Source organism: Scaptodrosophila lebanonensis, unplaced genomic scaffold (genome assembly GCF_003285725.1).
Source record: "Scaptodrosophila lebanonensis strain 11010-0011.00,11010-0021.00 unplaced genomic scaffold, SlebRS2 tig00000043-arrow-pilon, whole genome shotgun sequence".
Lineage (NCBI taxonomy): Eukaryota > Metazoa > Arthropoda > Insecta > Diptera > Drosophilidae > Scaptodrosophila > Scaptodrosophila lebanonensis.
The window spans coordinates 8,059,896-8,076,730 of record NW_022060545.1 but is presented as its reverse complement, the minus strand read 5'-3'; the positions used below and the strand labels follow the sequence as shown (position 1 = coordinate 8,076,730).

Genomic DNA, 16,835 nt, shown 5'->3' with positions numbered 1-16,835 from the left:
GATACTAATGACAATAGAGGTGAACGAAAATTTCGTTTAGGTATCGCGGCTAAACGTGCGACTGTTAAATTTAAGTACTTACCAAATGAAAAATGGTTTAGTATATTCAAAATGTAAATTTCAATTAAATCAATATTTGCATTTAATAAGGATTTCAGCCAATAGAAGGTAATTAAATTTTTGTTTTATTAGTGAGCAATATCTATCAATAGCATCTTCTTCCAACATTTTCAAGTATAAATACTTATACATTTTTATTTTATATAAAAATATTTGAAACATTATTAGTCTTGATAGAAAATATTGGCGTTCGTTTTTTCTTTTCATATTTCTGAATATTATCATATTGCGACTGTGACTCTTGATAAAAGTTAATCGCCTCTACAAAAATCGTTAGTCACTAAGGGCGGAATACTATCGATATATGTAAACATCGATAAATGTGAAATTTCAAAGCTATTGCTGGTGCCAACGTTAGTTTCCCACCTCTAGCCTAGCCATTACGTTCTGGTCGGCTCAAATCAAAGCAACAAAATATAGTGCATTGCTCGCAAAAGCGCCAGCAGAGCGCATTTTGGCCAAAACTGTGCAAGAATAGTGAACGCGTTTGTGAAAAGGCAAAGTAAGTGGCTCCCCACAAAGTGCGCTGCATTTTAAGTGAAAATTTTCGACTGCAACACTTTTTCTCTGCATACGTGTGTAAGAGTGTGTGTGTGTGATTACTTACGCGTATGTGTGCGCGAGCGGGCGCTGTAAATACCTTTACATAATTACGGTCAGTGTATTTGTGCGATGCAATTTTGCCACAAAACATAAAAATTACATACGTACATAAAAAGTGAAAAGAATTGCTGAACAAATTTCGGCATCCATCTTTGCTGCGTGCTTCGTTCTATTTACTCGCGCCACCGACGTCAGCGTCGCGGCTGTTGAATTTATGTCAAATTGGTAACACACACACACACACACACGCATGCACATCAGTGTTGCATGCAGCGCTCCGCTCGGCTCTACATTTGTGTATGTGTTCAGTGTGTGTCCAAGCGCGTTGGTGGGAGAGAGAGTGTGAGTGGTAAACAAAGTGAAAAGAGCAACGCTCAAAGTTCTTTTTAATAAATAGAATTGTTTGTTAACAAATCATATATTCCACAATACGGTGTCCATTGTATGGGGATGTATGCAAAAATAAATTAAGTTGGGCGCGTTCTGCAAACCACGGCGCAGGCGGCAACCCTGTAGCTTGATCGCATTTTTTTTATATATTCTTCAATTTTTTATGCGTGTGCGCCAGCTGCGTTGTCGGCGTCAACAGCAGCAACAACAGCAGCAACGCCTGTGTTTTATGTCCATCGTCAACTCGATTTTCATCGTGCAACATTTGGTGGCTTCTTTCTTTACAGCGCGCAAATGGATAAAATGCTCGTTTTTAGTTTCAATATCAAACGAAAAACAAAAACCAAGAAGTGTGATATTTTCAAATAGCAATTAATAGTTTTGCAAGCGAATTCAAATAAAGCTCCTAAAACCAAACTGCCGCCGAGAGAGGAGCGTACGTTTGCATGTATGGCTGTGTAAGTATGTGTGAGTGAGTGTGCAGCGAAGTGCGAAAGAAAAACGATAAAAAAAATAAACGAAAAAAAACGTCAAGAAGTTACGCCGCATTAGGCTGATAAAAGCGCACAAAGCAGAAACCAGTGAAAAATATACAACACGAAGCGAGTGAAAATAGAAAATTAATAAGCAACAAGAGAAGAAGCAGCACAACGATCAGCAAATTTGTAAAGTGATCAACGTATCAAAGCAACAAAAGAGCAAAAAAATCGAAATAATTTTTCGAGTGTGAAACAATTTCTATAAATACTGAAAATCCAAATCCTCCGTGAACACAACTGGCAGCAGATTCAATCGATCACAAGTACAACACAACAACAAGTGCTAGGCGGGGGAAAGATAACCCCATCATTGGAAGTCGGACGTTGTTGCCGCCGTTGTCGTTGTTACTGTCCGGCAACTGATATTTAGTTCCCAGGCATAGGCTTCGAGCACGGCTCACACACACACCACACACACATAGACGGCCTCAAAATGTCAACGATGGACGTACGAAACAACTCCGCAATGATGAAGCGTGCCGAGCAGCTCAAGCGCTGGGAGGAGTCGGACACAAATCGAGCCGCTGCCACACCACGCCACGAGACTGGCCGTCGCATCAAGTTCAGCTCCGGTTGTGTATTTCTAGCTGCCTGCTTGTCCAGCGACAAAGCCGAGGTGCTGCAGTTACTCGATCAAGGCGCCGACATCAATACGGCCAATGTGGATGGTCTGACGGCATTGCATCAGGTTCGTATGCGTAACGGCTTATCTATTGAGTGTACTCGTGTACTCGTATGTGTGTGTTTGTGATGGAAGTATGAATATACATTGTGTGTACAAATGTACATATGTATGTGTATGTTTGTGTCTAGCATGTTCTCGTGCATGTTGCAATTATAAAAGGGGCCCATTACGTCAGTGCGGCACACTGATTGCAAACACGCGACCTAAGCATTGGGCATTGGGCTGGGCGGCCAACATTTCGAAACTGTTGCGCCCAACTACGCGCCGATTTAAGCCCACAGTGGTTGAACTCAATTGTTTTACTTTAGCCTAGCCAACTAATACATACACATGTATGCATATACTATATGGCGATATAATATAATTAATTATATACCATGGATGTAACCGTGAGTTGTAAAATGAATTAGGACTGAGTTTGGTGTTCCGGGCTATATGTTTTATACTTGTAGATCTTTTCAGTAATAAAGTAATAAATAAATCATTGATAAACAAAAATTCAATACATATATTTTAAAGTTGTTCCCAGCATATAAATGAAAAGATAATAAAATCAACAATATTTAATAATTCCAACTTAAAATTAATCTAGCACAATAACATTACAATCTAATGACACCCCCTATACGTTGGGGGAGTTTTATTTACGTTCTGGCCATGCCTCAACTCACAGCTCAACTCAAATGTGTTCAGAGACGCTAATAGACCTCACAAACAAAAATTTATGTACTTTTGGCAAAAGTAAGTAAAGGGGCTTAGTTCCTATTAGATTATAGCAAGAAAATACATACATACATATGTGTGTATTCTTTTTCTTCAGAGCTAAATCATTTCATTTTTGTTAATTATTTGAAAACCAACCGCTATTTGTGGGCTTCTAAAATTAATGAAGTCATTTCTGATTCAATAACTTAAAAGTTAAATACAAATGATAAATAAATATAGATGTTTACTCTTGTACGGTCGACTCGGTTTGAAAACAAATAGTTGGTTTATAAAAGTAAAATTTTGCTTTTTATTTATTATTCATAAAATCATGAAACCCTCAATAGGAAGCTATTGTAAAGGCCCGAATTTGTATTTGATAGAATCACAAATAATTTTAATTTCGCAGTCAAGACTAAAATGCAATAATATCCTGTAGTTTAGTTGTTATCCGCCCAATATACATATTCAGGACCACTATGCGACTGCGCTTCTATCCATTTTTAATGCCATTTTCTAGTCCCAACGATAAGTTCTGTTGTTGTTGCGTATTGCGATCTGTGCGGTTTCAACACCGCAACAACAACCAGAACAGAACAGCAACGAGTAAAACATTAACAAATACGTTTCTAATGCAAACTGACGATTTACAAGTCGAATGCTGGGAAAACAACAACAGTCTGAAAAGCAGACGCAGCAGAAACGAAGGCAGCGTCGGCATTAAATAAGAAAAATACAAAATTTTCTATTTTTAAATGCCAAGAAAAATATACAATACAGACAACCATGTACACACACACATGCACACACACCTATATACATATGTATATATGTAAGTATGCGCATGCATATAGAACATTTTCGCAAAATCATTTTCATTTTTCCTTAGCCTCGTCTCCTATTTGTTCGTTTGTTCTTTTGCCTTTGCTTGAAAAAGAGAATGAAAAGAAAACAACAAAAAATTACAAAGAATTTATTTAACATTTTGCTGATACAATTTAAGCTTTGCTATTTGCTTTTGATGGAACATTAAAAAAAAAAGCCCAATTACTTTCAATGCAAAAACCGCTGGGCAAAGACCCTAAGAAAGAAAACAAGTAGTCGAAATAATCTTAACAAGTTGGGGCGTAATATATTATGTCAGATCTGTTCTCCTTTTTTTTCGTAAATCATCTACATGTTAAAATTTGTTAGATGATTGGAGATCGTTCATTCATCAATCTGTAATATCGCTTGAGATGAGACTACGCAATATTTTTTGAGATTGTTTTTAGGTACATCGTTCTACTACGGTTTATATGTAGATTTAAAGTAAACTTTTTTGTGGCATACATATGAAATGTGTATGTTCTATCATTTTCGATATTTCTATTAGTAGTTCAAGCATAGCTGATAATAACTTTGAACTTCTATATAAGGCTATAATTGTTTGAAGATTTAATTCCGTATCGAATTTTTCTAGAAATATGTTCAAGTTCCAGAATACTATTAAATATATTAGTAAACTTTGAAATACTTTAGTTGTTTTATGATGATAAAAGATATTCTACAAAAGTTAGATACATCTAAATTAATGATGATCAACTAAAATTTAATAAACATATCGAAATCTTTAAACATTGATTCAACAATATACTATACAAAATAAAATGTTTGAATGGCTTCGCAAAAATAAGGGATCATGATTACATTTGTAGAATCTGCCACGCCTCCTCAGTCAGTCTATGCACTCGTCAACTTCCACCTGGAAGAGTATATGTAAACAGTTAGAGTATTTTTGGCGCTTACTGTACATCTACATGCTCTAATTCTAATAATTGATTTTAATTATGCTGCGCCTGCTAAAACTTGTGGATTTTCACCGTTTAACCGCGGCGCACTTGTTAACGAGATGCTAATGCGGTGGCTAGAGAGTAACGATGTTGTTAGTGGATAGGTGTATCTGTGTGTACGTCTGTATATGTGCGAGAGGTGCCTCTATAATTACAATAACAATGAGAACTGTACAAAGTTTTAAATTACACACACTCACGTTGCTTGTGGCGGGGATTGTTGTTGTTGCGACTAAACCGCAAGTGAATGAATTTCCATGGCATTTACTCATTATATTAATTAACTCATATGCTGAGTCTTGTTGCACCATTTTTCTTTATCTTTCTTCTTTTTTGTCCGCCGCCTGAATGCGGCTTATTTACAATTTCAATTCAACATTTACAATTTTTTTGAGGCGGGCGTGCCCGCCACTCCTTCACACACCCAATTCACAGTCTAACTTTTTGTTTAGTCTTCACGCATAAACATATTGGCACCTGCATTCCATTTTCAATGGCAAATGACAACGACCAGAGTAGAGTCCCCCATTCAATGGTGTTGTTGTGGCCACCTTGGCTATAAATGATGCGGGTGGCTGCCGCCTCATTCCCATTCCACATGTCCGTGTCTGTGTCCGCCAATCGCTTGACTTTGATATTTGTCGTGCGTTGACATTCAACTCGCATTAAAATTATGTATTTTCAAAAGAAATTGCAATAAATTACATGTGTGTTTACATATGTTTCTCTTTTCAATTCAAAGATAATTTGCTTATTAAATTGGTTCAGCTTGATGAGCACGATATGTGTATATTTTGGCAGCTATTTATATCTGCCGATTCCAATCCACATCATTGGGGCAATATGTTCTGTAGAACGTAGTAAAACACATATGAGTATATTGGAATTTCGTTTTTTTAGTGCAATATTTAAACAACAAATTGTTCACACGTTTGCAAGCAAATAAATAAATAAACGATCCATTAAATACCAGTTTTTTTCTCAACATAATTTCCAACACTTTCATTTGAAATTAAAAAAAGAAATAGTTAATGTATAAAAGCACCACTATGGCTTATTTAATGACTTTGAATAGCTGGTTAAAGAGATTTTGTAGCCTCCTTAAGCACGAAATTTAAAAATATTGTGTTTGAAATTGATATTTATTATTCTTTAAAGAGGGCATCATAGGTTAGAAAGGAAGAATGAAATATCTGCCAGCCCATAAAGTATATGATGTAGACTCTCCTAGTCCCTAGGCAACAAGAGCTTATTTAATTTTTTGGATTTCTTATTTTTGCTTATGCTATGCAATTGTAACATTCTCTCTTGTATGTCCTTTAGATGCTCGACAGATGAATTAGTATGATCTAATGAAAGCGCCCATTTGTTGCTTAACTTTTAGTAAGAATTTTGCTTATTCTATCTTATAATATTATTGACATCTTTCGAAAGCTTCTCGTATTCTTTCAGCGTTAATATTATAGATGATTTTCATATCGTCTTCATTTTTTGAAAGACAAAATTATTTTTCTCTTGGTTTCAGTTAAAATTTGGTGTTGAAATAACAGCTGTAAGGATTTATTATATATTTAGTATCTATTGCAACAAAGTCCCCAGTCCCGAACCACCAATTAGTTTCCTCTAGTATTTTGATATTTTTATGCCTATAGCTAACTTTCCGTCTTCTAATTTCTATAATTGAGATATAAAGTATTGGCTGTGATTAATATAGCAGACGCTCAGGTATTGCTTTATAGATTTATCTTAAGTGCTAATCAAATTTACGATTAGTAGTATTTACTCGAATAGGAAGATCAAAATAACAAGTGAAACATCTCTTCAACACTATTTTTAGATCGAAGTTCAATAAAAAGTGCAACTTAAGTGCTATGACATCTTATTCTTCTATTTCCATTTGTGTATATGAAGTAGACTCTCCTAGTCCCTAGGCAACACGAGATTATTTAATTTTTTGGATTTATTATTTTTGCTTATGCTATACGACTGTAACATTCTTTTTTTTTTGCTAGACAGATGAATTAGTATGATCTATTGAAAGCGCTCATTTGTTGCTTAACTTGTAGGAAGAATTATGCTTATTCTATCTTATAATATTATTGACATCTTTCGAAAGCTTCTCGTATTCTTTCAGCGTTAACATTATAGTTGATTTTGTTATAGTTTTCATTTTTTGAAACAACAAAATTAATTTTTTCTTGGTTTTAGTTCAAATTTATTGTTGAAATAATAGCTGTAAGGATTTACTAGATATTTATTATCTATTGCAACAAAGTCCCGAACCAGAAACAAGCTTCCTATGGTATTTTGATATTTTTATGCCTGTACTTAACTTTCCGTCTTCTAATTTCTATAATTGAGATATAAAGTATTGTGATTAATATAGCAGACGCTCAGGTATTGCTTTACAGATTTATCTTAAGTGCTAATCAAATTTACGATTAGTACTACTTACTCGAATAGGAAGATCAAAATAACAAGTGAAACATCTCTTCAACAGTATTTTTAGATCGAAGTTCAATAAAAAGTGAAACTTAAATGCTATGACATCTTATTCTTCTATTTCCATTTGTGTATATATATATATATATATTGTTTTATATTGCCATTTAACAATTCACAAATTTATGCCAATTAGCTGTTGATGTATTCGATCGTGTGCTCAGTCAACCTTAACTAAATTGTCAAGCTGCCGCATATATTAGCTTATTATTTTGTCAACTTATGTGAAATTTCTCAAATTGAGCCATAAAACAAATACAAAAATAAAGTACATACGAGCAATAATAATAACATTCATGATCGCCATCGTGATCGTGAACGGCAGTAAATGCGGCGTTATTTATAAATCAATATTTTTATATGTACGAGTATAAATGTCCAAATGAATTTTGTGCGTTTATTTGTTTGTATGTATGTATGTTATTATATCTAATACAAATGTAGCATATATAAGCATATTGGATGTACATTCGAGTCCTGCCTCCACCTCAGACCGCAAGATCAGTTGCGTTGTGTTGCGGCGCGTTAAGCTGAGATGAAATGAAATGATCGGTGGCGGCATCTCAGTTGTGGCAAGTGCGTGAGTTTTCCAAAAACAAACTAGGCATACATTTATCTGATGTTATGCTTGTTGTTGCTGTTGCTTTTGTGGTTTGTTGTGTTTTACGTCGGCTAACGCGTTATGTTGACGTGTTTTCTAACCTTGGCCCGGATCACTCTCTGCGCTCACAATAGACGGACAAACTGTAGAAAATCGCACACACAAATCCCCAACATCCTCAAGAATTCACAGCGCGTGTTTCAAACGATATATACAGACTGTGTCTATGCGTCTATCTGTGTGTGTGTGTGTGTGTGTGTATATATATATATATGTTTATATAAATGGACGCTGTATTGTGGCTACACTTGATTTGATTTATTTCTCGTTTTGTATTTTACAACCAAAAGTATAAAAAAAAGGAAAGAAACAAACGTTGCTGAAAATCTTACGAGTGTGCTTGTGTTGATGAGCAAAATGAAAATCATTAAAAATGTTGATGTCTGCAGCAATTTATATTGCATAATAGCAAGTCCGACAACAATATTGTACTCACACACACACACACGTTTACATACATACTTAGATGCGCACTTACATACAAACATACTGGTATGTGCGATGAGATATTTCTTTTAACTACTGACACTCGTCTGATGGCGGCCTGTTCTGCTTCCTTCTTCATTTTCAAATATCAAAAAACTATGCGCATTATTATTGCTACGCTTTTATGACTTTGAGTCGAAAAACACACACATGCCCGTATCTACTTGTATATACATATATTTTTGAGCTAAATTTATGGAAATACGAAATGGTTTCGCTTTTGTGCCGCAACGCAACAAGTAAAAACTATGAACATTTTCGCAAACCTATGACGACATACCAACAAAAATAGTTGAGGCCAAATGAGGCCCAGTATTGTGGGGGGGTGGAGAATTGAAGGGAAAACACTTGTAGAGCGGTCTCTGCCATCATTTTATAGATGGCCCATTGAATCATAGCCACTAAATTATTAGTTTGATGCAACAGAGCCAAAATAAAACAACAATTATTCAATTGATTTAGAAATGAAATAAATGATGGAATAGAAGCTTTTTAATTACGTTTAGTAGCGAATGCTTTCAGCTTATTAGTTATATTTAAAAAAGAAAAACATAGTAGCACATGCAATCTTTTCACGTGATCTAATTTTAAGAATAGATCAAAGATTAAGACATGTTCGCAGAGCTGGATAATTTGGTTTAAGTGAAAATATATGTTATACATAATTGACTTCCATATACATATGGACATTTCATGACGGACTCCATAAGATAGAAGTGTAAGTGAAGGTGTAACAGAACATGTATTTATAATATGAATATATACAAATTCTGGCATTATTTCCAGGCAGCAGCAAATTTATATTCCATTTTATAAATAAATTATATAAAAAAACTCCAAGTCAAACAGAGCAGACTTGCTTAAATAATTGCCCTGAAGACGGTTACCGTGGCGTAACCGAAATATATCGGAAAAAGAAAAGAAAATTAAATAAATTGGTTTTTCTTACTCTGACCTCGAGCCGGCCAAACAATAAAAATAACTATGAGGAAGGTCACCAAAATACTCAACAATAAAAAAAAATTATATATAAATCTACGCTGAAAATAGTGTAGAATTGTAGTGTAGTATTAAACATCACCTATAAATGGATGTTCACTTTCGAATAATGTGTCATACTTATGATTTAACGTTATCAGCGTCATTATTAATCATTTTTCAGAGAAAGAACTTAAGGGCTTTTTGAAGCAAAGGCAAAATGTTCGTTTTTGTCAAAGAATATTCTGGCGTGACTGAAAATTTCTAAATTATTACTGCAGCAGCTCCAAAATATGTATTTACCCAGTGACCTTATTTAGATTTCTTATTCAATCTACCTTGACCTGACCAGCACTCAGCTATCTTAGCGTGTTCGGCTACATTTTGAAAATTGGCAACTGTCACTGAAATATTTCATCGACAAATGTGTTAGCAAAAAAAAAAGAAAATATAGACAGCAGGGAGCAGTTGACGTTTTTTATTTAGTTGCCTATACAATTTGGCAGAATTTTCTACAGAAAACATCATGGGAACTTTCCTCAAAAGAACAAGAGGAAAAAAATTGATGAGATATATATGACAGCCTCCAACTGTACGATTTATTTGCACATCATGTGTGAATTTATATTTACGAGTATAGGTTAGTATGTGTGTTACCGTCAGACACATTTTGGACTGTGCCCGTCTGTTCGCCATGGCGGTATTTAAAATTTTAAATTTATTGAACTCAAGCGATATACAATAAATGCTCATAAAATGCGATGAAAGGATTTGGCATGCCTCAAATTATGGTATAAAAATTCCTAAAATACATATTTAAATGCTATTTCGATCTAACAACAGCTGCGGCTAAACAGGAGTGTGGAAAGTGTGGCAAATGTAGAGCAAGTGAAGCGAAACGCTGCACATGCCTCCACTAAAAAAAGAAAAAAAAAAAAAAAAACAATGAGCGCTTAATGAGCGAGTGAGCGCATTTTAAGCCGCCACATATTAGTATGAGTGTAAGCGGCTTGGGCGCCATCTAAGCTGTCTCAACAACGTTGCGTATACTTAATGTGTGTTAGTTTATACATGCATATGTACACACACACACACACATACAGTCATATGTTTGTGCTTGTGAGAGGTGAATAACATTTGGCGCGCCGTTCAAATGCCGCTCAATGGCGCATGCCAAACGAAAAGGCTAAACTTAGCATGCAATTTGGTCTGTCGATCGCAATGCGCAATAGTTTTTCCCCCGGCCAAGAAAAGGCGCTTTTCAATGCAATGAAAATAGCGAAAAATCAAATGCACCAAGTGAAAACAAAAGAAATTGACATAGGCGGCCGTTCAAACAATATCAAAAACACCCCACTACAAATTATCTATAATTAGCTTATACAAGTCTACTGGGGGGATTCCTCCTTTTATTTAATCAGCTCGTTTAAAACTTGCTATGTATCTTTATCAATTTACATTAAACATTGTGTTTTTGAATTCCATTAAGTGGGTAGACTAAGTTGAACTACCCTCATTAGTTTCGAAGCTCTATCAAAAATGTATTTAAATTTTGCATACCAAGGTTTTATATAATACTTATAATATAACTTACAATAAACTTACATTTTGATCACCGAATCAAGACTAAGCCATGATCTTGACTATAGCGAATACACATTAAATTATATGCCAGAGCAGATTTTAAAAAGGAATATATATATATACACTCAAAAGGAATGTAAAAATCGGCTGTCGATAGCCCTTATATGTAGAACCACCTTGATGTACGGTATTTAAAGACTTTTTGCTTCGTTTTTACAATAATTGCAACATGGATTCCACCATTCAGCTACTTTAGGACTTTCTTCGAAACTGAAAACGTTTACTAACCACCGTCCCTCTTCTTGCCTCTTCTTTTGATTTGAATTTGCAAGATTCTTCGGTTTCACAAAATACAAAGCTCAAGAATCGTTGACACATACAAATCGCATAATTATAGCATTTGAATCGATAAGCATTTTGTTAGTTTGACGCGTGACCCGTCACCTCCATTGAGTCATTCGAAAATTTCTTTAGCATTGAAGTGCAGTGTAATTCATACAAGTATGTTTGGCTCATCAGCTTCGACGTGGGCGTTGCCAGCTAGCTAGCTGGCTACAATCATTGTACAGTTTATCAGAATTGCTCATAATTAATTAATTGGCTGTGTTCCAGATTTTGTTCTCCGTTTTACAGAACACAGAAAAAAGCTGTGCTTTAGCAATTTTTGGTTTTGTTTTATATTTTATGCGTGCCATTTACTATGAAATCAAAATTGCTTTTCCAAGCAACAGGAAAACACTTTGAAGACAAAATACAAAAAAAAAAAAAAGAAATGTAAATTAACATATGGGCGCATAAAAATCGGTCATTTGATTTTTTAATGCGCGCAACGTCTGCTTATCAATTGCTTTTGTTGTTGCCAGTTCGAAGTCGTATGTTGATTTTTCGGGGTTCTTAAATGTATGCGTGTGTTTGTGTAGACGAATAGTTCTTTTCTTCTTTTTTTTTTTAGCACAAAAGCTAAAGAATGCTTATCGGCATTTCACTAAATATTGCTGTTGTTGTTGCTGAGCTGTTGCTTGGTTAGATAGCGCGCTACAATGTTGTCCACGATGATATCATCGTCGGCGGCGGCGTCGTCGTCGTCGTCGTTAAACATGTGCCGGCATCGTTGGCCGTTTCTCGACTTCAACGGAAATCCGCATAAACAACAAGCCCATGCACATGTCTCTACAAACTTACATACCTATGTATAAGAGTGTGTGCTCATGTGAGTGTGTGTTTATTTAAGCTTTTTACTATTATAAACGAAATAAAAAATAGTTTAAACATTTTGCAAAAATGCTTGCTTTATTTACAGGCTTGCATTGACGACAATCTGGAGATGGTGGAGTTTTTAATTCTACATGGCGCTGATATTAATAGACAGGATAATGAGGGCTGGACACCGTTGCATGCCACCGCATCTTGCGGGTATGTTTAATTCATTGCAATTATTATTATTTTTTTTTAAAGCTAAACTTTAATAACCACATCTTTTGTTCTTTGTTAGTTTTGTGAGCATAGCCCGCTACCTGGTGGAGAATGGCGCCGATGTGGCTGCTGTCAATAGCGATGGTGATTTGGCGGTGGATTTGGCCATAGATGTGGAACACCGCCCCATGATTGACTATATGCAGAAAGTGGTGCGGGAACTCAACATCGATGTGGAGCAGGCGCGCAAAGCTGAGGAGCAGGCCATGCTCAACGATGCCAAGAAATGGCTCCGTAGCGATGCCTCGGAAATGGATCGACCACATCCCAAAACTGGTGCAACGGCTCTGCATGTGGCCGCAGCCAAGGGCTATACGAATGTGCTCAGTTTGCTGCTTGCCGGCCGGGGCAACGTCGATCGGCAGGACAATGATGGCTGGACGGCGTTACATGCGGCCGCACATTGGGGTCAAAAGGAAACGGCCGAAATGCTTATCGAGTCCCAGGCCGACATGGATATACGCAACTATGCCGGCCAGTCGTGCATCGATGTGGCCGATCGCAAAATGGTCAAATTTTTGGAAGAACTGCGCGCCAACAAGCGCAACAAACGTCGTCCATCTAGTCAAATCAGGTGAGTGAGCACAAAAGTGATATTATAAAGGTGTTTTGAAATCGTTTAGATGGTATGAAAATCACAAAGTTTTTCTGGTGATGTCCATTTGTTTGTAAGGAAAAGAACTCCGGAAAAGAACTCCGTCAGAGATGTTTTATTATAACTCTTGTAGTCATTGGGGTTTCAAAATTTTGCAATCAAAATTGATTAAAGCTTATTTATCTGCGTGTGAAGGATTATCTTAATAGCACAACTTTAGAGGAAGTTATAGCCAGAAATGTATATAAATATATTTAAATCGAAAAAAAATAGACAATCAGAAAAACTTGAGTTATAAGAGTTTTAAGTCAATAATGAAAATGTAATTTTTAAAGGACTATTGTATTCAATAGTATTAATTAAAAACTTTTACTAACCATATGGAAAATTTCAAAAATATTTGAGAGAAAGGTTCAATTCAATTTTTGTTTCTAGTTCAGCTACTGTTTTTACGAATGTTCATTCATTATTGCCAAATTATGATAAAAATGTATTGAAGGAATCCATTTATTTAAAGGGGTTTAAGTTAGTTATAACTAAGTTATATGAATATTAAGCTTTTCAATAGAGATTTGTAATATAGTATACATACTATTTGAAAGAACCAAGCAGCAGCCCAAAGTAGGGTTAACATAAAAACACTCTCTTGAGATCTACATTTTAAACAAAATTTTCAACAAAAGCAAACGTTTTGTAACGACCCCAAGTACAATGCGTATTCACAATTTCCTATACTATATATATATATTTTCTATAAAAACTGTAATCCCTTTCACTTTCTTGCAGCAGAATCTCAGATACGTTTGAAAATCATGTGGATAAAACGCCCACGAAATTGGTGCGTGTGGAAGTGAGAACTGATGCCACAAAGGACGGTGCGTATGAAAGCTCTAATACATAATAGCATTACAAACTCAAAGCTTATTCTTCTTTTTTTTCGAATCATACAAAATATTGTATTGTATTGTTATTGCCGTTATATCCCTATTTCGCTATTTGCTATACCCAATAGGTTCCCATGCGCGTTAAAAATTTGTTATTTTTTCCCTTGTCACATTCTAAAGCATCTAACATTCCCAATCACTGCCTCTCTCGCTCTCATTGCTTATGCATTAGTATGTTTTTGTACATCAAACGATCAGTTGCGCTCAATACTCATCGCTCATCACTGCTTGTAATTGAAACTTGGCTCACAATTTCTAAGCTTGCGACGTTTTCCCTCTTGTGCTCTCTCTTTCTCTCTCTCTCTCTCTATCTTTTCCCCTGTAAATTGTCTCTGATTGTAACACGCACACTGCAGCCGCGAGCACTTCGCTCTCCGCCAGCAGCATTGAAGCTGCCGACGATGAGGATAATGATGAGAATGATGCTGATAATGATGTTGTCGATAGTGTTGGTGCTGATGAGACCGATTCAGAGCTTACTGACTCTACAGAGAGTTCACATACAACAAGTCTATCGGAGACTGAAGGTAGTTTCCTCTCTGGTGATTTGTGGCCTTCTTGACTTGATCCGAGTGTTTAGCGCTCTCCTCCCAGCTTATGTGCTAAAAGCCCAAATACAACTACTAACAAAATTTGTTTTTATCTAACGATTGTTGAAAGAATTCCGCTCACGATTTTCTGTTTGCTCCTTACAGCCGACAACCTAAAAACGAATTCAAATCAACAAATCCATGCAACCGAACATCCTGTCGAGGAAGAGGCGCCCTGGCGACGCAAAACGCCGCGCACCCCTAACGACAGTCCCACTAAGAATCGTAAGTGCTTGATCAATCAATCAGAAACACGTTTATCTCACTCGGATTCTCACTATCTCTCTCTCTACCTTTTGCAGAAGTTCCTGATAAAGAGCTCACTGGCAAGAGCTCTGAAAGCAATGACGTCATACTGCGACGAACGCAAAGCTTCGAAAATGATCAAAAGTAAGTGTGTGGAGAAAACCAATACTATACCAATCACTAGCAAGTTTCGTGCTCAATTTAAGAAAACCCTCATCCAAAAATAATATACACATTTTCAAATGTCATATGTTTGTTCAAAATTGCACAGCATTTCGGTTTTGCAGTTTGTGTTTCACATCTGCACTCACAGCTTTGTTACTGCCTAACTCGTTGCTTATCAGCACTTCGCTTCAACTGCATATACATAACAGTGCCGTCATGTTTGTACGACTATATATAAGTATATAGGCCTTCAACCATAGCCATTATCGAAATACTCCTAAGAACACAAAAACAAGGCGGTAGGGTAAGCGTGGTCGTGTTCGGAATACACTGCTTCTGATTCTTTCAAAGCTATTGTATATATTTTTTTTAAAGTTTATCAACTGAAGAAAGAGTATCCAGCAAAGTTTTTGTGAACCGTTTCCGAATTACCTAAATGTTTTCATTTTTCAAAATGATAGAAAAATACATTTTCAAAGCGATCTTTAAATTCAAGAATTGTTTATCTCTTCAACATGCTTATTTAATTGCATTTGACAATCTCCAGTCGATCTTAAAACATGACTAGAATTTCTTGAGTATTCAAACAAACTATTTTTAAATTTCTGAAATCAGAATTATAACTTTTTATTTATTATTTGTGTTACTTCTGACTGATGTTAACCAAATTTTAACTCAACTTTCATTCTGGCTGTAGGGTGTGGGTTTTTCTCCGTTTTAACAAATCAAATTATGCAGTATCTTTGAAATTAGTCAACAGCTGTTGCCAGTTATCGCTCATTTGGCGCTCCTCATTCTCACACTCTCCGCGCTCTCTCGCAATCTCTCTCCCTCTCATCCAAATGAAATTGGCTGTTAGAGCTATAGGTTATAGCCATATGATTCACTCATATTCACTTGTTATGTGAGTTGGACGATTGCTTTTTAAGCTATTGTGTAGCAGAACCGAGACGACAGTGTGTTGTGACTAAGTGAAGCACAAACTACATTGAAAAACACGGCTAAAGAGTTGCATTTTGCGCAAACATTTACAAGTTTTGTGTAATTTTGCTTGAAATTTGATTTGTTTTATTCGTTTGTTTGTTTGTTTTCTTATTCGTATGTGCCAACAAACCAACCAACCAATCAACTCACCAACGCACCACATCAAATGCTTACTCAAAATTCAAACATTATCAAAAATCTAACCCGCTCGCTGCTCAACAAATAATAATAATAATGAATTAATGATAAACATTAATAATTAATAAACTGCGCATAGATTCTATCAAAAGTACCATGAGCTGCGGGCACGCATAAAGGCGAATTCATGTCCCACATTGCCGGCGAGTGCGACAAATCCGGGCAATAATGCTACTACCAATACCAATTCCAATAACAACAATAACCTAAGTAGCAATAACAATAATAACAACAATAACAACAATAAGAGCGCGTTGCAATTAGGATATGCTGCTAATAACTCAGCTAATCAGTACACAACAACCACTACCACCACCACAACAACAACAAGCACCACCTTCAACACCACAACAACATCCAACACAAACACCGCCAACGCTAGAGCAACTCCAGCAGCAGCAGCAGCAACAACAACAGCGACAACAACAAATCAAAGTCAAATTTATTCCGTACAAAGATCGGCTTCCCTCAAAGATAATTCAATGTACTACAGGTTTGTTTGTCTGTTTGTGTTAATCTGTCTGTACGTATGAGCTGTACCTCACATACATACAT

At 35.9% G+C, this 16,835-nt stretch overlaps 1 protein-coding gene across 11 annotated transcripts in view; it reads left to right on the top strand.

The window, feature by feature from the left end:
* The first annotated feature begins 480 nt into the window (after positions 1-480).
* LOC115623063 (protein phosphatase 1 regulatory subunit 12C) overlaps positions 481-16,835 on the top strand; it is a 37,294-nt gene continuing 20,939 nt past the window's right edge. For 5 of the 11 annotated variants that reach the window (XM_030517245.1, XM_030517244.1, XM_030517246.1 and 2 more), the window contains exons 1-8: positions 481-622; positions 1,401-2,340; positions 12,386-12,498; positions 12,578-13,132; positions 13,940-14,028; positions 14,793-14,912; positions 14,990-15,077; positions 16,360-16,773. In XM_030517245.1, the coding sequence (XP_030373105.1) occupies positions 2,086-2,340; positions 12,386-12,498; positions 12,578-13,132; positions 13,940-14,028; positions 14,793-14,912; positions 14,990-15,077; positions 16,360-16,773 (1,634 nt within the window). In that variant the 5' untranslated portion in view covers positions 481-622; positions 1,401-2,085. The remainder of the gene's footprint in view (positions 623-1,400; positions 2,341-12,385; positions 12,499-12,577; positions 13,133-13,939; positions 14,029-14,792; positions 14,913-14,989; positions 15,078-16,359; positions 16,774-16,835) is intronic. The other 6 variants (XM_030517248.1, XM_030517243.1, XM_030517252.1 and 3 more) reach the window with 3 other exon arrangements.